General features: G+C 41.8%; 2 protein-coding genes across 3 annotated transcripts in view; one reads left to right on the top strand and one right to left on the bottom strand.

The window, feature by feature from the left end:
- Positions 1 to 1051, bottom strand: part of LOC112248776 (elongation of very long chain fatty acids protein 7) — a 43792-nt gene extending 42741 nt beyond the window's left edge. For both annotated transcript variants that reach the window (XM_024418085.2, XM_024418089.2), the window contains exon 1: positions 545 to 1051. The gene's annotated coding sequence lies outside the window, so the exon portion shown is untranslated. The remainder of the gene's footprint in view (positions 1 to 544) is intronic.
- Positions 1052 to 1164: 113 nt separating this feature from the next.
- ndufaf2 (NADH:ubiquinone oxidoreductase complex assembly factor 2) overlaps positions 1165 to 25598 on the top strand; it is a 31737-nt gene continuing 7303 nt past the window's right edge. The window contains exon 1 of the mRNA XM_024418090.2: positions 1165 to 1378. Coding sequence (XP_024273858.1) covers positions 1264 to 1378 — 115 coding nt within the window. The 5' untranslated portion in view covers positions 1165 to 1263. The remainder of the gene's footprint in view (positions 1379 to 25598) is intronic.

Here is a 25598-nt window from a genome sequence, read left to right as displayed (position 1 = left end):
TTGCACACTCATCATTGGCAGATAAGTGCTTTCGAGGAAGCACAATAGCATATACCCTCTCTCTCACACCACTCCTGTCCACCAATACCTAGTGAAGTACACAGTTATAGTGATGCTGCCATCTAGTGGGTGCCATCAGATATGTGAGCCACACACAACTGTCTACCGTGCACACTGCTTTACAGGGGTACTGTGGTTTCCTGCTTTTGTTATCCAGGTCAAACACCACAATCACTCCATCTGCCCCTCTAGATAGCATGCTACAGAACAGACAAGAGGAGAGGGTTTAGCTTCCAACAGCACCAGGACTCTAAAGATGTGCTACCTAGGCAACACATGTCCATGTTGAGTTGTTGTAGGTTGCTTGCTCATGTATCAAGTTATGTTGAAATCAGGTTATGAAGGAAACATGCATTACGTTATAGGCCTAGGCTATATGGTAATCATAACAAAATAATGTTCTCAATTGTCAGACCTACTACCAATGACAGAGTGAAGAGAGATTTCATATTTAATGATATAAATCAACTTTGATTTTACTTACTAAATAGGCTACACATCAGGAAACGAGCATCTTGTTTTCTTTTTGGGAAACAAGCATCCTTCAAACCCACGTATAAAAGGGAATCCATCAAAGAAACAATGGAATAGTGTTCTGATGGGATGATAATTTGGCCAACCTCCCCCCTCATCGTTGACTGCCCGTCTCAGGCAAAGTGTGTCGTCGAGTCCAGCCGGTCTTGCTGTTAGAAACCCCAACAACTTCCCTCAATATATGTATATTTAAATAATTTAGCTAGCTAGCATGACTGTTTGTTATGGTTGTTCTAAAGCTAGCATAGCATAACTAGCTTGGCTAACCATGTACACATTCAATATCGTTAGCTACTAAACCAGTTTTGCAAACGTTTTTGTGTACAATAAATCTCTGTGATCTGAATTTTATAAAACTCGATAAAATAATTTGGATCAGCCAAATTTCACGCTGTCTGTTTTATTTAAACTCATTTAGCAAGCTAGTATAGCTCCAGTCAACAAGGGGTGTGCGCGGCCATGTTGTTACGTCAGGATTTTTGAGACCTTGCTGGCATAACAAGTGCACTGATTGGTTCCTCTGATTCTGCCATCCAATTAAAACATATCTTACTGTTGTCTGTTTTTAGATACGGGAGATTGCATTAACAACAAATCCAATTGAACATGCGTTGATAGGGGAGGTTGTGTGGTGAAAAATACGAGCCTGATAGCTATATCATATTCAATATGAGCAGGATCGGGGGTCTATTACGCCGGAGCTTTGGGGTGATAAAAGAACATGTGGGCACCGACCATTTCGGAAATAAATACTACTGGCAGCCCGAGCAAAAAACTTGGACGGGTAAGTTGCTAACGCTTTAGCTACCTCATCCCTAAAAACTTTGACCTAGACAGCCACCTCTGTAACGTTATTGTTGTCCCAGCTACAAGTAACGTCAGCTATCTTCTGAAACTCTCCAGTTTTATTAGCCATCTACTTTAACTAGAAGCTACACGTTTTAGATCGCTAGCTAACGTTACAGTAAATGGTACAAGCTACAAAGTAAGCAAATGTAACAGTAGCTATGTTAGCTAGCAAATATTCGTTTCAATATGTAAAGTGATAGCTAGCTCAAACCGTGACAATCTTCCTACACATTTTAATTTTAATCGAGATTATTACATTAGTGGTATTGAATTCTGATCTCTTCGCTACATGTTATTGAGATCTTGGCTCTCTTTTTGTTTCATGTAAGATATGACCACTAGATGGAGTACGTGTACCTATTTTTGATATATCCCAAACAAATCACATCAGTTTCTTCAATAAATTCCATACACTCTTCTTCAGTGTATGTTAATTGAAACACATTTGACACGTCAAAGCTCAGTGAAGCCCATCTCTGTTAAAACATCCCATCACCAATGCCCTCAAAATATGGCACTGCAACCCTGTCACATAATTACAATAAATTAATCTGCCTCTACTCTTCAGACACTTTCCATTCAACCATTGTTTGAGGATGTAGAACGAGGTCAGATTTCTCAGCTGAGAAAGATAGTGTGTATGTAGCTTAATATATAAGCCAAGCCTCAGATGTGAGTCAGCAGACAAAGCCGTGGTGACTAGACACTGTTGTCCCTCAGGTAGCAAGGTTCTTAGTAGGCAAGGTCGAGGACATTCAGGCTATTCTGTAGACTGAAATAGCTTCCTTACCTCGTCTCCTTTCCTTCACCAATGACTTGACAAGGCTTGAGATACGTCCTTATAGCAGAGATACGTCCTTCTTCAATTTAGAGATACGTCCTTGTAGCAGAGATACGTCCTTCTTCAATTTATAACGTCAGGAGTGTGTGTTGTCTCAGCATCTAGTTTGAAAAATGCAAAACAATGTGTTTGAAATTCACCCAGTCCTTTCACGTGTCAGTACTATCTAGGAGAGAAGAGATTTAGGGTCAGTTTTGCCTTTTAGATCATAATGAATCCGGTTAGTATGGATTGAGGGGACCTGATCTTTGCTGAGAAATCTCAATGTACAAGGGAGTTGAGCGTTGACTAGTGTGGGTGGATTGGAGCTCCGACTACATTGAGACGCTGTCAGTTGATACCTGTAAAATCTTAAATGCTTACAGTGTACGTATGTTTGTCCTATGTAAAGTCGGGCCTGTCATTGTTTGCTGAAATCCATACTTTTGAATAAAACTTTTGTCAAATACAACCACCAAACTTTTCTTAGTTTCAATTGCTCTAAAATGTAGATTACCCTACGTAATCTGAGATTAAATTGGGGCATTTGCGCTGAGTTGCCATTTTAGAGCAATAGAAACTAGGAAACTGTTGGTGTGGATTTCAGCAAACAAAAACAGGCCCGATTTTACACAGGACAAACATAGGTACATGGTAAAGGTTTAATATTTTACAGTATCGACTGACAGCGATGTAGTGAGAGCTCCAGTCCGCCCACACTCGTCCTATTGAAACGGTTTGACTAGGTCTGCATTTTCAATCCGTAAACCCATGTTATCTTAATTAATTTACCAAGATGATCTCCCTCTCGTGGTGTAGGATTTAGCGAGGAGATATTGGCCGTGTACCCATTCACTCACTAACTGCGTCATTTGTGGGGGACGACATGTTTACTGTTGCCTTGTTGTTGTCGTCGTGTTTGTTTGCTAGACCTCTGCCCACCTCGTCTTATTTATTAATGTGAAGTAACCCGTAAGTTATTTCAAAGCATGTAGGTGGCTGGGTATTCAAACATCGTAGAGGCCTGTGTTCAGCACAGTCTAGGTCTAGGCTACTGCACAGGGAAGACCTCCTTTTGTTATTCAGTCATTAGGCCTACGGTGATTTCTCAATGGGACCTCTTGTGCATGAATAGCCTAGGCCTCAAGTACATGCACACTTATGTCATCACGTATTGGCTGTGTAATGACACGGTCATAATGGTTGATTCTCCACTCACTCTTCCTCACCACAGGGAGGCCAGAGCTTTGCACTGTCTTCAGCTACTACCACACACACACCATTGGCGTAGCACCCAACCCGTAGCCCCGACAAGCTTTACACCCTCCCACCCATGTCCTCATTGCATGTAGTGCCACAAGAACACTCATGGTCTGTAAAGTTCTCTACTTTTGATCGATTTAAACTAACAATATTGGAATCACCATAGTCTCAACTATAAACTGTCAACTCCTTCTGCCTGATAGATTAAAATAGAATATTATTTTTGGTTCAAATATGTGACATTTAACTAGGTTTTAAAGTCATAAAGCAACTGAGGAAAACGAAATTGCTACTGTGTGAATGAACAAGAAGAAAAAAAGAAAAGATCTATCAAATTCTTGTCTAATGTCAATTCAACTCCGTAAGAGTGGGACAAATCTGACAGAACGGTTGTTTTATTAGGGATATTCAAATGAATCATTTTCCATATTTTGCAAATGTTTGTATTCAACTTTTTATTTTTAAAGACACAAATGTCTGTTTTGAGTATCTGTTGTCAACTCAGTCAGTGGCTTGTCAACTTTGTCACTTATGGCTAACGCCCTTAAACTTTTTTTTCTCTCTCAATATTCTGCGAAAATATTTTCAGCACTGTTCCGCAACACATGCTTAAGCAATGGAAGTATTTTGCCGTGCAAGACCTAAGAGTTAATGATTGCTTTAGAAGTGTTGTTTTATGTTCTAAATCTAGGAAAACAGACCATAATGCTAACGAAATTAGAGCATTTAGTAGTGCTATAAAACAAAACAAAAAGGTTTGGAGATTTGTATTACATATTGCCTTGCGCGGGGGCCCCTGTGAAACTGCGCTACGCCACTGACGTCTCCTCTTTCTTTTGCTCACTCCAACCTTGTAGAAATAAAGGGGGATGCATTATTAAGTTCATATGTCTGGCTCTTTAAAAAAAATCTTACACTGCACAGACAGACTGCAGGCTCTATACAACAGCTATGCAGGTAGAGGAGGGAACTATTTATCTCTCTCCCTCCCCCTCTCTTTAGTAAATTCATAGGTAACTCTCTTTCTCTCAACTATCTGCTCAATCTATTCACCTGTCCCTATTCGTCTGTCCTCCTTTCATTTATTTGTACTTTAGTGCTCCTATTGTCTATTCCTCTCAATCTGTTGGGCTGTATGAAACTGGGGCGTAAGTAATATAATGCTGTGTTCGGTTCGGTTGCCCAGGACAGAATTGGAAAAATATTCCAGTGTTATTTTGTTCAAGCTTTCTCTATCCTCTCCCTTCCATCTTTTCCCCTCTTATCACTTTATTTTTTTTCTCTCTCTCTCTCTCTCTCTCTCTCTCTCTCTCTCTCTCCCTCCCCCTCTCTCTCTGTACTCCAGCTCTTTTTGATGCCTGTCCAGAGCTGTGTAGAATATCAGAGTGGTTGTGTTATGTGAAAGGCTGGGCCCAGCAACATACTACAGTACCCGTGTAAATGTACACCGAGCCTCTTTTAGCCTGGTTGCCAGTCCATTCTAGCTTTAGCTAACTCCTTTTGGCTTAGCAACGCTAAAGGAGAAACAGACTGGCTATCGGTTAAATGGAATGTGTACACAGAACAGACTATCTATGCCTCTGCCATAGTAATGAAAAGTAGGCCTAACTCCATGTCCCTAGCCTGGGCCACCTGGTGGTTCTTGGTTAGCCAGATCTGTTTCCAAACATGACGACAACAAAGGAGTTGGCTGAAGGCAAACTCGGCCTAGATCTGGCTACCAGGCTACGATGCCTATGTCCGTATGAACACAGAGCATAAGCCTATCCCTTTCTGTGTTCCTCTGTCTTTCTGTGTCGCTATACTGTATGTACCCAGACTGGCTCAACCTCACTGCAGGGACGCCCTATCACACTGACTGGAAGAAAGCAAGGCATTCTGGAGATTGGCCCATTTGTCTTAATGGCAGCCGGGCTGCAGCACTGATGCCCATCCCCTCTTATTTAGGGAGAGCGGAGAGGAGAGCTGACATTATCGCCCGCTGCAGGCGGATTGGAAAATAATTGCCTGTATGATTGCTATTTTTTTCGCCCCTTGCCTCTTTGAGGAGGTGTAGCCTTTGTCTTGGAATCAGTGACTGCTCAATAGTGGACAGGGGAAAGGCAGCCCCTTTCATGTGGCAGTGAAAAGGATGTATTTTTAGTGCTATTCACTTAGCACTGTATGCTATGCAGTTTTAATCTATTGGTCCGTGCGCTGTGCGAGGAGGAATCTGAGGGCTTCAGAGGTGCACCACACTGTGAGAGAAAAGAGGCATTGACTTGTCCTCCTGTTACTATCCTCTCCCTTTGCCTATTATTTAATTCATTCTGAGGCTCTGTTCCATGAAGTGAAAACTGAAAGGCTTTTGGTTGGTTCTGCCTTTTCAGGTTGTCTAGTGTGGGAGGGGAGATTGTGTGCGCGTGCACGTTTGCGAACCTTAAAGAGAACGAGCTAGTGAATTCTCAACACTTCATGCCTTAGCACACTTAACACAACAACAGATGGCTGTGTGTCATCAGAGCGTTAATTCGGGCTGCATATATTCCATGGAAGAAGTCACAGCCGAGAGCGACTGGGGTCCAAATGGCTGTTTACTCAGCCACAAGCTGTCCCCAGGGGGAGATGAAGGAAGCTGTAGGCCTCTCTTCAATGCCAGCACTGGGTTTGTCATGGAGGCCTATGACCAAAGCTGCCTGGGGTATTAAATCATCTTCATTGAATGGCAGCATTGCCATGCTTGGGCTTTCAATGAAGGTTGTTTACCCATCATCATGCCAAGTTCATCTAGCAGCTAGCTAGCAATGTTGTCCTCTTATGGACACACATTAGCCAGGCCTTAAGTGTTATTTTATTGGAACAGGTTTAGATTTAATAACGTGTCATTCCACCTCAAAAAGCACAAGAAAGAAGTTTTCAACACCCACCATCTCTAGTTTGTTCTCCACTGTACGGGAAACTGTTGAGCGTGAAGAACCCAGCAGCTTTGGTGCGCCTAGCAACTACTACCATACCCTGTTCAAAGGCACTTAAATCTTTTGTCTTGCCCAGTCACCATCTGAATGGCACACATACATAAATGTCTCAAGGCTTAAAAATCCTTCTTTAACCTGTCTCCTCACCTTCATCTACACTGATTTTTTTTGAAGTGGGTTTAAAAAGTAACATCAATAAAGGATCATGGCCCGGTTGCATTAAACACCTGAAGTTTAAAAAAAAATCCTTCATTTTAAGGTCAATTTCCCCTTTAAATTAAAGGACCTCATGGGCACCCTTAAGTGCTTCATTTAGCATAGATATCAATGTCAACAGCATTTGTGGAGGTGATTTTTCCTTTTAATCTGCACTGGTTACAAAAGCACAACATCAACCAGCCAGCTACTTAGCTAAACAATGGAAGGTGCACAATCCATGGCTACAAAACTAGCTGGCTATATATACTCTGTAAGATAGCTTGACGTAACTAGAAAGAAATATAAACAAGTTGGGAAAAAATTAACCGCAATAAATGTGATTTATCTTCTGAAGCAAATTTGGTTAGCCAGTCTTGATTGTAGCAAAATAGCTTTCATTTTGTGAGAGAGAAATGCTCTCTTTTTAAGGAGGTTTAGTTAGTGAATCAGGCCGTCTCCATGGTAACCAGATACTCTTTCTGCCATACATGCCTTCAAACTAGCGTAAAACTCCTTCAGGGTTAAGTGTGCCCTTACCTAAGGAAATATTTTAGGGGCTCTATGCAACACTCTTAAACAATTCTCTTAGGCAAGGGGAAATGATTCCTTAAGGTAAGAACCTAAGATGTTTTATGCCAAATAATGGCCCCCAGCCCAAAACATTACCCCCTAAATTACATTATTTCCATCCCTGCTATGCAAACAAGGCTGATTTCCATGACAATTTTGCTGTTTAAACAACCTTTTGTTTAGCTAATAAGATGACAACATTACTTCAAACTACTTTTGGGTACCATGTTAACATTCCAACATGAAATCCATGTCTTAAACATTGCTACATTTCGGAAATAGCAAAGAACAGGTGTAATCTGCTTGACACAAAGTTACATACCTTACAGATCAAAGTCAGCTAATTTCCACTCCATATGCAAATCCGTTTGAGTCATACACTGGCTTGTCTGGCTGCCATGTTTTTATTTTAAGCTGACCTTCCTTTATCTACACTGAAATAATATTATTTCATTTGTCCTCTTATGATTTAATTGTTTTCTCTCTCGCATAGCTCATCAGTACACCTTTGTGGTAGAATTATTTATATATATATATATATATATATATATTGTAGGTCCTAGGATACAACAATGAATAATGTGGAACTAACAAATACCATCAAGGGATACTGTACAATTTACAACCATGAAAAACACCTTGTGAAACAGCTGTGAAAACATTTACGACATTTACGATTTAAATATGTAAACGTTTCGATTTTTGGTACAGTTGTCATTTTAATTTAGTTTCACAGATTCTTTGTACACTCACATGGTAATGATAGACTTGTTCTCAACAGGCAGCCAGTCTTGGAAAGGGAGATTTGAACAGGGAGACTGCAAAGTCCAGGCCCAGTATGATAGAGCAAGACAACTTTCTTCGCAGATAATGACAACATGACAATAACAGTAGATGTAATGAAAAGTTGGAGGGTGGTTGGTAATGGAGGACATTGGGTGGATCCACGTCTGGGTGTTGGGCAAAACCCCTAGTTCATGGAGAACCGGAGCAGAGTTAAAGGGAACAGGGTAGGAGACAGAGATGTAAACAAGCAAACACACAGGGGTTACACTTTACTGTGAGAAAATGTATGGATTAGTGCATTGTTATAAATTGGAGATATGTACTTTAACAGTTTTTGAAAGTATAGCCTACTTCAAGCGGGTCCCCCTTTGAGAATCAGACTGGTCCGAACTCACTGGCTCTGGTGGATGGGATACCTCCTGGGTGGCTCGGACAGTCGATGGTCCTAGTCATTTTTGCAAAGTAAATTGAAGAGGTAGATGTTTATAAGCTCAGCATAACTACCATTTCTTGCTTTTTCAAATGTCAACCAAAGCTTAACATACTTGGTCTATTGGGCTTCAACGAAGTGTATGGCGTCAGAGCTTTCAGTGGTTAACCGTCCAACTGGAGAAGATTGCTGGCTTCCACCAAGGTAACCCTAGGAAGACAAAAAATATCAGTGTTAGGAGAACAGGAGCAGAGTTAAAGGGGACAGGGTATATGCAATTGCATTGTTTACCTCAGTAAACAGCTGCGGCTCCTGTCCATACAGCAAGTGATAGGGCAAGTACTCGGTGGAGGCCTGGACGCTGCTGTTGTGTGCAAAGAGAATTACCTTCATGTTGTCCTCCCATCGTTCCTGGTACGTCAAGGGACTTGCCCATGGCAGTCTTGAGGGTCTGGTTGGTCCAATCAAAAAAACTTGGAGGGGGTAGGAAACACAGTTGAAATCGGAAGTTTACATACACCTTAGCCAAATGCATTTAAACTCGGTTTTTCAAAATTCCTGACATTTAATCCTAGTAAAAATTCCCTGTCCGCGCAGTGGTCTAGGGCACTGCATCGCAGCGCTAGCTGTGCCACCAGAGACTCTGGGATCGCGCCCAGGCTCTGTCGCAGCCGGCCGCGACCGGGAGGTCCGTGGGGCGACGCACATTTGGCCTAGCATCGTCCGGTTTAGGGAGGGTTTGGCCGGTAGGGATATCCTTGTCTCATTGCGCACCAGCGACTCCTGTGGCGGGCCGGGCGCAGTGCGCGCTAACCAAGGTAGCCAGGTGCACAGTGTTTCCTCCGACACATTGGTGCGGCTGGCTTCCGGGTTGGAGGCGCGCTGTGTTAAGAAGCAGTGCGGCTTGGATGGGTTGTGTTTCTGAGGACGCATGGCTTTCGACCTTTGTCTCTCCCGAGCCCGTACGGGAGTTGTAGCAATGAGACAAGATAGTAATTACTAACAATTGGATACCATGAAATTGGGGAGAAATCCCTGTCTTAGGTCAGTTATGATCACCACTTTATTTTAAGAATGTGAAATGTCAGAATAATAGTAGAGAATTATTTATTTCAGCTTTTATTTCTTTCATAACATTCCCAGTGGGTCAGAAGTTTACATACACTCAATTAGTATTTGGTAGCATTGCCTTTAAATTGTTTAACTTGAGTCAAATGGTTTGGGTAGCCTTCCACAAGCTTCCCACAATAAGTTGGGTGAATTTGGGCCCATTCCTCCTGACAGAGCTGATGTAACTGAGTCAGGTTTATAGGCCTCCTTGCTCGCACGTGCTTTTTCACTTCTGCCCACAATTTTTTTTATGGGATTGAGGTTTTGTGATGGCCACTCCAATACTTTGACTTTGTTGTCCTTAAGCCATTTTGTCACGACTTTGGAAGTATGTTTGGGGTCATTGTCCATTTGGAAGACCCATTTGCGACCAAGCTTTAACTTCCTGGCTATTGTCTTGATGTTGCTTATATATATCCAAATAATTTTCCTCCCTCATGATGCTATCTATTCTGTGAAGTGCACCAGTCCCTCCTGCAGCAAAGCACCCCCACAACATGATGCTGCCACCCCGTGCTTCACGGTTGGGATGGTGTTCTTCAGCTTGAAAGCATCCCCCTTTTTCCTCCAAACATAATAATGGTCATTATGGCCAAACTGTTCTATTTTTGTTTCATCAGACCAGAGGGCATTTCTCCAAAACGTCTAGAAGCAACAACAGCTCAGCCGCAAAGTGGTAGGCCATACTAGCTCACAGAACGGGAACGCCAAGTGCTGAAGCGCGTAAATTTGTCTGTCTTCAGTTGCAACACTCACTACCAAGTTCCAAACTGAACTCCTTTGGGATTAATTGGAATGCAGACTGCGAGCCAGGCCTAATCATCCAATATCAGTGCCGACCTCTTGTGGCTGAATGGAAGTCCCCGCAGCAATGTTCCAACATCTGGTGGAAAGCCTTCCCTGAAGAGTGGAGGTTGTTAAAGCAGCAAAGGGGGGACCAACTACATATTAATGTAAATGATTTTGGAATGAGATATTTGATGAGCAGTTGTCCACATACTTTCGGTCATGTAGTGTATGTCTGGTCATGTACGACGGAAAAACAAAAACAAAATTGTAAAACATAAGCAAAACAATCCATTGGTGACAGAATATAACCTACAACATCCATACCTTGTTTCAGAGTTCACGACCTTGGTCAGTCAAGATGACCTCAGGAGAACCGTGGATGTTAAAGATGTCCATCATCGCCGTGGTGGCCTCGCCAGTCTCGTCCTAGATGGGTATCATACTAAATGAAAATCACATTTTGGTTTCAAGCACCCTTTTTAATGGGTTACAGAAGGACATTTTAGAGTTAAGCACGTTCTCTTCCTTTACTGGCCTTAATGGGTATTGCCTCCATCCACTTGGTAAACTGTTCGGTTGCCGTCAGACACCAGCTGTTGCCATTCCTGGATTTCGTGAAGGGTCCGATGAGGTTAACCCGTAACATTTTAAAGTGTTAGAGAGAAGATGACTTTATTCCTACCCGTATTTGTGTCGTACAATATGCAGATGTTTGTAAGGATACTGACGCATACACATTCTATAATATTGAACTCTGCTGTGAACAAATAAAGCAACCATTACAAAACAACTTATCAGGGCAAAATGTGAATTGTGACACTTACCGTCCATGTGCCATGGTGAAACAACTAATGGGCTTCAACTCCGGCGCCACAGTCTTCACCCTCTCAAACTTCTGGCAGGCTAGACAGGTACTTACCTTCAAGCACAATGTGACAAATTGAAACATTGTGTGCTCTCTGATATGACATTAATTGAAAACATAATAATTTCATGTATAATAGAATGTGATTGATAAACAAAAGGTTATTTCACATGGCCCAGCTAACCACATCCTTTACAATCTCACGCCAGAAGAAGTGTAGGTTGATTTTTAGCAACCATGCACTTCACTCTGAAATGGCTAGCATGCATCTCGGTCAGCATAGCCTCTTTCTCTTCCTTAGTGAAATGCATCCTGTTTCCATTGATAATCCTTGATTACAATTTGATTGGTGTCCACCTGTGGTGAATTCATTTGATTGGACATGATTTGGAAAGACACACACCTGTCTATATAAGTTTCCACAGCTGACAAGAAAACAGTGGCTTCCATCATTCTTGAATTACTCTTCCTAGAGCTGGCCGTCTGGTCAAACTGAGCTATCGGGGGAGAAGGCCTTGGTCAGGGAGGTGTACAAGAACCCGATGGTCACTCTGACAGAGCTCCAATGTTCCTCTGTGGAGGTGGGAGAATCTTCCAGAAGGACAACCATCTCTGCGGCACTCCACCAATCAGGCCTTTATGGTAGAGTGGCCAGACGGAAGCCACTCCTCAGTAAAAGGCACATGACAGCCCGCTTGGAGTTTGCCAAAAGATACCTAAAGGACTGTCAGACCATGAGAAACAAGATGCTCTGGTCTGATGAAACTAAGATTGAACTCTTTGACCTGAATGCCAAGCGTCGCGTTTGGAGGAAACCTGGCACCATCCCTAGGGTGAAGCATGATCTTCCAGGAAGTCATCAAACGAAGTCTCTCGGCCATTCGGTTTCCGTTTTATAAAATTGTCAAATTTTTGTCATTTTTCCGCTGTCCTGGTAAATCCCACAAGAGGGCGAATGGAATCATGTTGCAAATGTACAAAACATCACCAATCACGATGTGGCCTTTTTCCTAAACGGAATAGACTTTGAAGACGAAACTTGGTGAGCATCGGTTTGGCATAATGGGCAGTTGGCCCCGAACAACATGGCGTCGAGGCCTCAACAGTTTTTGAGTTATGGCCATTTTTCTGGGATTAAAGGTCAAAAATGAAAATAGAGCGCAAATTTTTCCGCTTCACGTCAAAGTAAATGAACTTACGGTGTCAATAAAAAAAGAACCAGTCATCTATCGTAATTTAAGAGAAATCGTACAATGTACAATTGGTGATGTTTTTAAAAAAAAGTTACAGATCCAGTTAAAGCATGTTCAGACTAATCTTTTTGAAGTGTTTCCGAGCTCTGCGAGATTTCTGTCATTTTTCCGTGATTTTCTGAAATAACACGCACTCATTCAACCCTCAATATTCAACCCTCAATATAACTCAATATTCTATAAGTGCCTACCAAAAGGAGGATATGTGTTCACTTTCAGCTTCCTGTGTAAACCGGAAGTGCCTTAAATGGTGTCATAGGTGCTGTTTCGAAGGGTTTAAAGGTCAGATTTTTTCAAAACTTCATGTGTTATTAGGGGCGGCAGGGTAGCCTAGTGGTTAGAGCATTCAACTAGTAACCGGAAGGTTGCAAGTTCAAACCCCCGAGCTGACAAGGTACAAATCTGTCATTCTGCCCCTGAACAGGCAGTTAACCCACTGTTCCTAGGCCGTCATTGAAAATAAGAATTTGTTCTTAACTGACTTGCCTAGTTAAATAAAGGTCAAATAAAAAATAAATAAATTAGGCAACCCTCATGAACTGTAAATCAGTAATTTCTCCCAACTCTCTCTCTCACACACACACAGCAAGGATCGAGTGACAAAGTGCGGTGCTTAAAGACACTCAGAGCCTGGAATGGCATTACCATAATCTCTAGGCTGTGCCGAGTTCAAAGAGATGCCCCGCTAGACCGTAGCTTGCTCGGTCTGAGCTCATAATGAAGCCTGGCCCTAAATTGCAGGTGCTTTTGGGTGACAGCAGGAGAACAGTTAGGGTTCGAAGCAGAATTCGAATTTGAATTCCTCCCGATCTGTGCAAGCCTGTGCAAGCCTAACCTTGACCGTGCATTAACTCTTAACAGTGAAAAGAAGGTGTTTACATCAAACAGTTTTCACTGACTTCTCTCCCCATAGGAATACATTGCCTGCACCCCTAAATTCAACCTGAAGCCTATGTGTGTTATGAATGACTTATGAACCTGTCTTCGATGACAATCCATCAGGCCACTATGAGGTCTACCTGTGTCGATTCTAAGCTTCCTGGAGCAACCGGAAGTGGTTAAATTCACCCAAAAGGTGTTTTGATGTACATAACCTGCAAATGTGAAAATGACTGCATTCAACCCTGTGTAGATCGGTCAATTCTTAACATAAACACTTAAAACTCAGGATTCTGGATACCCCAATGAGGATATGTGTTCACTTTTTGCTTCCTGTGCCAACCGGAAGTGCCATAATTGGTGTCATAGGGGCTGTTTCGAAGGGTTAAAAAAAGTCAGATCTTTCCAAAACGTAATATGTGCGATCAGGCAACCCTCATGAACTGTAAATCAGTCTCCCATAAAATTTCCAAGAAAAACACACACACACACACACACAGCTTGGACGGAGGGACACAGTGTGGTGCATAGAGACAGACAGAGCCTGCAATAGTTACTTTTGTTCGAACTATTAAAGAACCGTCAGACCTAGAGTTCTGAAACTTTTGAAACCTGTTCTAGAGCTCAGGTCGATAGTGCGTGGTGAGTTGTGGCTCTAGAAGGTTCTCGGACCGAGAAACAGCCTCGTACATTAGCAATAACTTCAATTCATTTTGACATCACGAAAATGACAACATTTAGAAATGTCCCAGAGTCGCAAGACTAGGTGCATTGCAACCGCCTCGGCCCATAGAGACGGACCCTAACGTTTCTAGAATGTAACTACGTGTTTTATATTTTTATTATGGTTTGAACAGAAGGAGCTGTGAATTTTGGGCCAGCTCTGAATATGTGATAGTTGGCTTCTAAACGAGTTGGAAAAAGTGGGTGTGGGGTCAGTTTGTATCAGTTTGGTGTCAGAATGATATCTAATTGACTGATGGACGGTGACTTGCTGGCTGACTTTTGTCCATTTGCAATATGTTTAAACAATGAGGTACCATCAACAAAATTACATTCTGAAATCAACACCAACGAGCGATGGAGAGTAATTACTGGAGGAACCAGAATCACTGCCCAGCCATCCCGAGTTCATCGGGCCAGTCAATTTAGCATTTCTGCAGTATTTTTGAGCATGCCAAATTCGTGATGATAAATGCCCATTGAAACATATTGCAAATGCACAGTGCATTCACAGCCAAGACAATGCATTAGTGGCTTTGGGACTAGTCACTGAATGTTCTTGAGTGGCCCAGCTAGAGCCCAGACTTGAACCCGATCGAACATCTCTGGAGAGACCTGAAAATAGCTGTGCAGCGACGCTCCACATCCAACCTGACAGAGCTTCAGAGGATCTGCAGAGAATGGGAGAAACTCTCCAAATACAGGTGTGCAAAGCTTGTAGCTTCATACCCAAGAAGACTCGAGGTTGTAATCACTGCCAAAGGTGCTTCAACAAAGTACTGAGTAAAGGATCTGAATACTTATGTCAATTTGATATTTCAGTTTATTTTTTTATACATTTGCAAAAAAGTCTAAAAACCTGGGTTATGGTGTGTAGATTGCTCCGATTTAAAAAATATATATATATTTTATAGTAAGGCTGTAATGTAACAAAGTGGAAAGTCAAGGGGTCTGAATATTTTCTGAATGAACTGTATAAAGACAAATATATGGTAAACAAAGTTCTCTTTTCAGTCCTCTGAAGCAGTAGGTAGTCAGCAGGTAGTCGCCGTCAAAAACACCGTCCTTGGTGAGGAATTCTGAGGTAATAATGTTGCGCGGACTGAGCGAGTACTTATGAGGTGAAATAGAACCAGTTCTGCCCGAGGCCTCAGTCCTTTGCGGCCGCTATGAAGTTAAATGGAGCCAATAAACCAGCATGGCAACGGACGTTTTGGTTAATTACTTAGGCCGGTCAAAATTTTGCAAGTTCTAACAACAACCCTAGCAACAGAAGCTAGAACTCATTGAATCCCATTGTGATGCAGGGGGAGACACTTTTTGGCATGACAGGCCCATAGCTTTCACCTGCTCAGTCTGTCATGGAACGAGCAGGTGTTCTTAATGTTTTGTGTACTATTTCCACAATGAGGTTGGAATAATATTGTGTACATTTATTATAATGCCCTTTTACTGTAAGAGCTGTTTGAAAAGACCGCCTGAAATTTCTTCCTGTTTTGGTGGAAGGTTAGTTTTGGCCTTCCATGGTGACATCATCATGCGGTAAATTTACTTAAATAGACCCATAAGAAAGAGTTCCAAACCCCCTCTGCCAATAACAGCACATTTTCAGTTTTTCCCTCCCCACTCAAACCATTCCCAGACAGTCCTAGCAAAGTTATTACTTGAGAAATTGCTTTTTTCTTTAAATTAAAATGGTTTCTTAGCAATCACAGTAAGGTACTTAATTGTTACCGGGAAATGATTTGATATTGAGATAAAAATGGCTGCGTTGGACCTTCTTTAAAAAAAATACTTTTTCTTCTAGATGTTTTCTAAGACCACTTTTCCAGGAAACAAAGCCTTTGCTTAGGCCTGTTCCCAAATATGTTGGGTGGAAAAATGTAGACCCTTCTCTTTCATTTGACACCAAATTTGATGTGCTCCTATGCACTTCTGTGTTAGTGATCATCGGGGGTTTATCCACGGAAATGTCCATAGGCTACAGTATACGATGTAGGCCTAATGGTTATTTCTACACCACAAGGCATAACCTCCTAGACTACCTCAGGAGTCCATTTTCTGCCAAGGCTTGTTTTTTTCCCCCCTCTTTCAACAGGAGATCGAAGATGGAGAGACGTTGGGCCTATGTGTGAAGAGAGGAGAAAACAAATAAGGCTATTTTGAGTCTGTTTTCCAGTTGAGCTACTTGCTGCAGGGAGCTGGCTGGCATCAATCTGAGTCAGTTGGGTTCGTTCTGGACTGAGAGGGCTTGACACTTCTGTCTGTCAGAAAGCCAACAGGTCAGACGGAAAAGACAGACGGCCTCCTCCGCTCCTCAAATCTGCTCCTCTGCTTATTGAATTCACATTATTCTCATAAAACTAACAGGCTGAGAGATAGAAACAGGGGGTATTCTGACCAAGGGGGAAATAAGACCGTAGGGGGAGAGAGGTGGGGGATTACTTACAGAAATGATGATTTTGGGGAAGAGAGGGAGGGAGGGAAGGATACTGACAGAAAGAGGGAGACATGAGAAGGTGGAGGGAACAGATGAGTACAGAGCGAGAGAAGGTGGAGGTGGCAGGAAGACAAAGAGAGGGGTTTGTTGAATGGCGTGATGGATGGAGGAGAATAGAAAGGGGTGGACAGCTCTCTTCATGGACGTCATGTGCTGGGCGGGCGAAGCAACATACAGCTCAGAGCGTGAAACAGGTCAGCATCCATACAAAGACTAGCTTCACTACCTGGTTTTTTTTATAGCCCATGTTCCACAACGTAACGGTAAGATGCAGTGGTTTGTGAGGTGAATGATTCCGACAGCCCTTTAGAGAGTGTTAATAGGTGGTGGCCAAGCTTGAAATGAACGTCTAGAACAATGACATCACTACAGGCTGCTTCTGAGTGGAGCCCACCACTACAGATTACATGTGAAGGTTGCATAATAGTCTAGTCTACTTATCTGACTGAAGAGTGTGTGTGCGGGGTGGGGGCTCTCTACATTATGAATGTAGCCGCTAGAGAGAGCTGATGTGTGGCGAATTAAGTACACATTAGCTGTTGTAAAGGATGAGGGGAAGATGTGAGTGGTGTAGGGTGGACTATACTAGCTGGGCGGGTGAGGTGGCTGCACCTGATCACTCTCTTCATAAAACTGTCCATTGCCATGCAGAGGTTTAGGACAGGACTACTCTACAGTCAGCTCACAGCAAAGGCAGAATAAAGGCTCTGGTCAAAGCTTCTGGACTAAATAATCTATCAAAAATTAAACTAATTCAAGATTCGGAGTGTTGGCTGGAGGGATGGATAGATGTAAGGTGCTGTCCCAGTTCTGTGTCATGGATGACATTGCAGAGGGTAAAAAAACATGTCAGGTCCTCTTCAGTAGAACTTCTTTGGACTGTGTGTCTGTGTGTGCGGAGGCATAGGGGTGTGTTGGGTGTTGAAGCAGATGATGGGGGTTTAACAGGGTCTGTTCAGGTTTCAAAGAGCCCACTCACAGCACATCATCCCTCAAACAGAGGAGAAACACACTGATTGGCTGCCGCTCTGGCTGCCACGGCAACCCCTCATCCGTCCATTTCCCTCTGCTCCTCCCTCAACCTGGTCTCATTGCAGCCTCGCAGATTAATCGCGCTCAGACCGGTGAGATGGCTCATTAATATTCATGAGGAGGGATTTAATCTGATTGTGTGTGGCCTCTCCTTTGATGCACTGCATTCGTCCTTCATGGTGAGCAACACTGTCCTCCCTTCCATCCTGCAGGTTAATCTGGGCCTGTTTGTTTGTGTGTGCACACGCACGTGACTGGGGACTATGTGCCCCCCTGGTGAGTGAGGGGGAGGCAAGCCTAAATGATGTAACTGGAACATTCTCAAAAAGGAGATTCAAGGTTTCTTTTTAGTATTTATTTCATTCAGGGGTAAGTAGATAAACCCAGGGACGCCGCTAGGGATTTTGGGCCCCATGAAAATATATCGCATTGGGCCCCAACACCACAGGCCACACCAACCCTGTGCAATTGCTGTAATATTATTAATTTAATTTACTTATTAATTTAATATTAATATTTACTGACAGTGAGCTGTGAAAATATAACACTGTGCAGACATGCATGCAACATTCTGCATCCAGTGGAATTCACTATTTGATGCAAGACTGATACCCTCTATAAGAAATGTGCTGAAGGCCATCTTTTACAGTCTAAATGTAATTTTAATGGTCAAATCTTAACATGAATGAATAACTTAAAATAAATACAACTTAAATATACATTAAACTCTTCAATTAAAATAAATGATCATCTATAGAATATAACAAACAGAATAATAAAATCCGCAGCATATTTTTGAACTAAGTATACATACCAGCTAGAAAATCAGCAGCTGTGAAAGTGGAAATGGAAAACAAAATGGAAATGAAAATGCCTGATGGTGGCGCTAGAGGAAAGGTCAATAGGTTTCTTCCACTTGGGGTCTTGATTGTGCACAACAAATTGTATGGCAATCCAGCCATTACTTTGAGATATATCTTGTTCTCAGTCTTGTTCTTCTCAGTTTACGGATGTTAACTTTTTGCCAAAAACAAGAAAAGGAAAAAGAAACCGTTAGTTTTATTAGTACATTGTAAATAAAATATTATATTAATGATGAAAGGTTAATCATTTAATATTGAAGACATTTTGTACCTAATGTTCTAATAATTTAGGGCCCCTGTCAGTCACAGGCCCTTAGAGCCCCCCCCACACACACACACACACACACACGGCACCCCTGGATAAACGTTTCGGCCTAAGCCTTCCTCTGAGGGCGCAAGCCTGTCATAGGGTCAGACTGAGAGAAGGAGCCCCTCACACACTCTCTCCTCACACACACACTTTCCTCACCCCTCCCCCTTCCCCCAGGTCTGGGAGAGGAGACCAAAGGTGAGGGAGTGTGGGGTAAGACAGGGTGGGAGGGTTCAGCTCCAAACTGGGAAGCAGAAAACACCCCCACACTGACTGGCTCAAAACTCCTAATAATCCCTGTTAGACTAGGGTTATGTAGGCTATTCACTGAAGATAGGCATACTCTGTGTAGCCTGTATATACTGAGAGCTCTGCTCTGAGGTGGTTGTGATGAAACCCACTGACAGAAATACTGTGTGGGATTTCCACCTATTGTCCTGTCTGAGAATGATCCAAATGGTCCATTAAGACTGGCCTAGGTCCATTTGTCATGTGATGATGGTTTCCCTCTAAATCTGGTGAAGCACAGCAAAATTTAACAATGTCTGACTAGCCTATACCTCCTCTGTGGGCCTGTTTTTCTAATATTGAGTTGCACCTCCTTTTTGCCCTCAGAACAGCCTGAATTCTTTGGGGCATGGACTCTACAAGGTGTCAAAAGCATTCCACAGGGATGCTGGCCCATGTTGACTCCAATGCGTCCCACAGTTGTATCAAGTTGGCTAGATGTGCTTTGGGTGATGGACCATTCTTTATATGCATGGGAAACTGTTGCGCGTGAAAAACCCAGCAACGTTGCCGTCCTTGACACACTCAAACCGGTGCGCCTGCACCTGCTACAATATCCCAGTCAAAGTCTTGCCCATCCACGCTCTGAATGGCACACAATCCCTGTCTCAAGGCTTAAAGTCTTCTTTAACTGGTCTCCTCCCCTTCATTTACACTGATTTGATTTAACAGGTGACATCAGTAAGGGATCATAGTTTTCACCTGGTCAGTCTGTCATAAGAAGAGCAGGTGTTCCTAATGTTTTGTACACTCTGTGTACATCATATTATAACCTGTATGGGTATAATATTTGCCTGACAACAAAGTCAATGTTGAGGTAGCTGACCTTATTCAATCTAACCAAACCACTGTCTCATTTACTTCCAACCTAGAAGAAACCTTAGTTGTTGTTGTTGTAGATTTGGTTGTAGTATTTAGGATGATCTGTTTTGATTGTGGGTTCTGTTGCAGCTGTAATTGGACGACGTGTATAATGAAATATTGATATTGCCCTGAAAAAGACAGTAGAGCAGAGAGAGGTTTACCTCTGACAGATGGACAGACAGACCGGCCTCCCTCGTATGTGTGGTTGTGAGTCATTCTCACAAACTTGGTATTACTCTTGGTAAATAAATAAAAAAACTAGCTATTTTGTAATGGATAAAATACCATCTCAAATTGTCTGTGAAATTAATAATCTTAACTGTTCAGACTGAATGATTATTTTGTTTATGTACACGTTTTCCAAGACCATGCACAAAACAAAAAAATCTCAATACCGTAACACTTGTAAAGTTAGAAAAAACATGGCACGGTGAACATTTTGCACTTTAATTATTATTTTTTTGCCAAAGATTCAGGAGAATTATGACAATAATAATATCAGTAAATGAGCAAATGGTACTTCATCAAGAGCAAAAAATATCATTTGGAACCATATGTGAAGCATTAAGAACAACATTGATCATTAACTCCCCACCACTACCCAGCTCCACCACATCCCATCCCCCTCCCAGTACCATGTTTTTGTGTTCTTTAGAAGTCAAGTCTGTCACTGAGTCCATTTCTCTTCTGTATTTAGTACCTGTGAAAATATGGAAAATAATCCAATTACATTTCATTATCAACAGTCTACAACTTTACTCTCTATATACAGTGCATAAGGGAAAGTATTCAGACCCCTTGTCTTTTTCCACATTTTGTAACGTTACAGCCTTATTCTAAAATTGATTAAATCATTTGTTTTCCTCAATCTACACACAATACCGCATAATGACAAAGCGAAAACGGGTTTTTAGAAATGTGTGCAAATTTATTAAAATAAAATAAAAACAGACCTTATTTACATAAGTATTCAGTGCCTCTGCTTTGAGACTCGAAATTGAGCTCAGGTGCATCCTGTTTCCATTCATCATTTCATTATTTCTACAAATTGATTGGAGTCCACAGATGATAAATTCAAATGATTGGAAATGAAAGGCACACACCTGTCTATATAAGGTCCCACAGTTGACAGTGCATGTCATAGCAAAAACCAACCCTTGAGGTTGAAGGAATTGTCTGTAGAGCTTGGAGACAGGATTGTGTCGTGGCACAGATCTGGAGAAGAGTGGCCAAAGAATTCTGCAGCATTGAAGATCCCCAAGAACACAGTGGCCTCCATCATTCTTAAATGGAAGAAGTTTGGAACCACCAAGACTCTTCTTAAAGCTGGCCGCTCGGCCAAACTGAGCAATCGGGGGAGAAGAGCCTTGGTCAGGGAGGTAACCAAGAACCCGATGGTAACTCTGACAGCGCTCTAGAGTTCCTCTGTGGAGATGGGCGAACCTTCCAGAAGGACAACCATCTCTGCAGCACTCTACCAATCAGGCCTTTATGGTAGAGTGGCCAGATGGAAGCCACTCCTCAGTAAAAGGCACATGACCGCCCTCTTGGAGTTTGCCAAAAGGCACCTAAAGGACTCTGACCATGAGAAACAAGATTCTCTGTTCTGATGAAACCAAGATGGAATTCTTTTGCCTGAATGCCAAGCGTCACGTCTGGAGGAAACCTGGCACCATCCCTACGGTTAAGCATGGTGGTGGCAGCATCATGCTGTGGGGATGTTTTTCAGCAGCGGGGACTGGGAGACTAGTCACGACCGAGGGAAAGATGAACAGCACAGTGCAGAGATCCTTGATGAAAACCTGCTCTAGAGCGCTCAGGACCTCCGATTGGGACGAAGTTTCACCTTCCATCAGGACAATGACCCTAAGCCCACAGCCAAGACAACGGAGGAGTGGCTTCGGGAGAAGTCTCTGAATGTCCATGAGTGGCCCAGCCAGAGCCCAGACTTGAACCCGATTTGAGCATCTCTGAGACCTGAAAATAGCTGTGCAGCAATTCTCCCCATCCAACCTTGACAGAGCTTGCAGAGAAGAATGGGAGAAACTCCCCAAATACAGGTGTGCCAAGCTTGTAGCGTCATACCCAAGAAGAGTCTAGGCTGTAATCGCTGCCACAAAGTACAGAGTAAAGGGTCTGAATACTTATGTAAATGTGATATTTATTTATTATTTTTTACATTTACACAAAAAAAACGTTTTGCTTTGTCATTATAGGCTATTGTGTGTAGATTGATGATGAAAAAAAATAACAATTAAATCAATTTTAGAATAAGGCTGTAATGTAACAAAATGTAGAAAAAGTCAAGAGGTCTGAATACTTTCTGAATGCACTATACCTCTTTCCTTATGTTCTCATCAAGCAGATCTGGATTTCTATTCCAGTTGCTCTTTATGCTTCTCCACCCTAGCTTTTGATGCAGCCCTCTTTCTTTCTTTAGTAACAAGATGTTTGATTAATCCGGTTGTTCTGTTTTATTAGACTACTACATTATTACAGTACACAACCCCTAAAGGGGCATCACACAAGCAAATGTTAAGTTGTTTTCCTACCTCAAAAGTAGTCTTATGGGGATAGTTCACCCAAATTACATTAGTACATTGGTTTCCTTAACGAATAAGCAGTCGATGAACAATGAATTGCTGTGAGGCAGCAATCCATGCTTTGTTTTTGTTTAGCATTTATTACACAAAACCATGTCCAAATCATCCCAAAGTGTGACGATTGTATAGCTCAAAGTTACTTTAAGATGATTTGGATATTAAATGAGAAAAATGCTAATATCAGGGATATTCACTTATATTGGTTTTGTGCTATTAATGCTAAAAGGTTGGATACAGTGGCGAAGTAAACACAACCCAAGCATGGATTGCTGTCTTGTCTCATTCATTGACTGCTTACGGGTAAGGAAACCAATATGTGAGTAAGCTGTAGGCTATAAAAATAAAGAGAATCGCACACTCTATGTGTACAGTGCCTAACGAAAGTATTCATACCCTGACTTATTACACATTTTGTTACAGCCTGAATTCAAAATTGATTCAATATTTTTTTTCACCCATCTACACACAATATCCATTAATGACAAAGTGAAAACATGTTTTTAGAATTTTTGCAAATGTATTGAAAATGAAATACAGAAGTATTCACACCTCTGTTAGAATTACCTTTGGCTTTGATTTACAGTTTGAGTCTTTATGGGTAAGTCTCCTAGAGCTTTGCACACCTGAATTGTTCAATATTTGCAATATTTCAAATTTCTTCAAGCTCTCAAGTTGGTTGTTGTTTATTGCTAGACAGACATTTCCAAGTCTTACCACAGATTTTCAAGCCAATTTGAGTCAAAACTGTAACTAGGCCACTCAGGAACATTCAATGCTGTTTTGGTTAGCAACTCAAGTGTATATTTGGAGGTGTGTTTTAGATTATTGTCCTGCTGAAAGGTACATTTGTCTCCCAGTGTCTGTTGGAAAGCAGACTAAACCAGGGTTTCCTCCAGGATTTTGCCTGTGCTGAGCTCTGTTTTATTTTTATCCTAAAAAAAACTCCCTAGTCCTTACCGATGACAAGCATACCCATAACATGATGCAGCCACCACCATGCTTGAAAATATGAAGAGTGGTACTCCGGGATGTGTTGTTGGATATACCCCAAAAATAACACTTTATATTCAGGACATGAAGTTAATTTATTTGTCACATTTTATGCAGTTTTACTTTAGTGCCTTATTGCAAACAAGATGCATGTTTAGATTTTAATGTTTAAAGTATGGGCTTCCTTCTTTTCACTCTGTCATTTAGGTTAGTATTGCAGTGTAACTACAATGTTGTTGATCCACCCTGTTTTCTCCTATCGCAGCCATTAAACTCTGTAGCTGTTTTAAAGTCACCATTGGCCCCATGGTGAAAGCGGTTATCTTCCTGTCCAGCAACTGCGCTAACTGTTTCTTTGTAGTGACTTGGTGTATTGATAAACCATCCAAAGTGTAGTTAATAACTTCACCATGCTCAAATGTAATATCTGCTTCTTTTTTTTCTTTTTTACCCATCTTACCAATAGGTGCCCTTTGCGAGGTATTGGGAAACCTCCCTGGTCTTTGGTTGAATCGGTGTTTGAAATTCACTGCTCAACTGAGGGACCTTACATGTAATTGTATGTTTGGGGTACAGATATGAGGTAGTCATTCAAAAATCATGTTCAACATTATTATTGGACATGCAATTTATTCTGACTTTTTAAGCACATTTTTACTCCTGAAAATATTTAGGCTTGACATAACAAAGAGTAATACTTACTGACCCAATACATTAAAAAGATTTTTATTTTTAACTGATTTGTAATAATGTCTAAAATCATAATTTGACTTTGACGTTATGGGGTATTGGGTGTAGGCCAGTGGCACAAAATCCCATCTTAAATTCAGGCTGTACAGAATGTGGAAAAAGTCAAGGAGTGTGAATACTTTCTGAAGGCACTGTAAGCTCCCAGTAATGTATTGGGTATAAACCACCAATGTTTGGGCATCATCTTGTATTCATCTTTGAATTTGAAAAAATGAAATAATATTCGGATCTCAGTGTCCTGTTGAAGAAGCAGAAGCTATTATTCCTGGGGTCCACACAGAACATGACAAAATACAGGAACAGCAACACAAATGGAAACTAGGAACACTACGACTAAAGAGAACAGTATTACTATTTAAAAAGTATTAGTAAGAAAGAGAAAAAGAAAACAAATGTAATGTAATACTAAGGATAATGTTTGCGTCTCTTCACAGCCCGCAATGTTCTTTGAGGTTGCCTTATTTGTTTTTTTAAACAGATTTTATTGCTTGCCTGAGTTACCTGAGGCGGAAGAGAATTCCATGTAGTCATTGCTTTATTTAGTACTGTGCGTCTCCCAGCCTCTGTGCTGGACAAGGGGACTGTGAAGAGACTCTTGATTGTGTGTCTTGTGGCCATAAGCTGGCTTATGGCTCCCCCAAAAATGAAAAGACGATTAAAAAAATATATATATTAAAAAAACTGCTGCCAGCCAAAATGACACGGAGAAAAAAAATCCCATTGCAAAGTAATGATTTTTATTCATTGATATAAATACATTTGTCACGACTTCCGCCGAAGTCGGTCCCTCTCCTTGTTCGGGCGGCATTCGGCGGTCGACGTCACCGATCTTCTAGCCATCGCTGATCCACCTGTCATTTTCCATTTGTTTTGTCTTCTACACTTCTGTTTTCTACACACCTGGTTTCATTCCCTCATGTATTTAACCCTCTGTTTCCCCCATGTTTTTGTGCGTGATTGTTTCTATGTTCATTCGGTACGTTATGGCTGGTTTTCGACGGGTGCTGTTTTCACCCGTGCCTAATTGATTACCGTTTATTGTTGGTCAAGTGTATTGTTACCTTGTGCCTTTATTTTGAGTAAAGTACGTTGCTCACTCATTCTGCTCTCCTGCGCCTGAGTTCATGCACCAGCTACACCCACCTTCTGACAACATTTGACATCTTGTTTAACGGTCTATAGGTTCATTTGCATCATTTTGTGGAAGTACATTGGCCTGTGTGTATTTTTGTTAGCCGTCATGTATCTTATTTATCCAACACACAGATCACACGCGGATATTTTGAGCTGAATTTCTCCTGCAGGTCCTCAGCTG

This window comes from Oncorhynchus tshawytscha, linkage group LG04 (genome assembly GCF_018296145.1).
Source record: "Oncorhynchus tshawytscha isolate Ot180627B linkage group LG04, Otsh_v2.0, whole genome shotgun sequence".
Classification (NCBI taxonomy): Eukaryota; Metazoa; Chordata; class Actinopteri; order Salmoniformes; family Salmonidae; genus Oncorhynchus; species Oncorhynchus tshawytscha.
The sequence above is the reverse complement of the archived record's forward strand: the minus strand, read 5'-3'. Positions and strand labels throughout refer to the sequence as shown.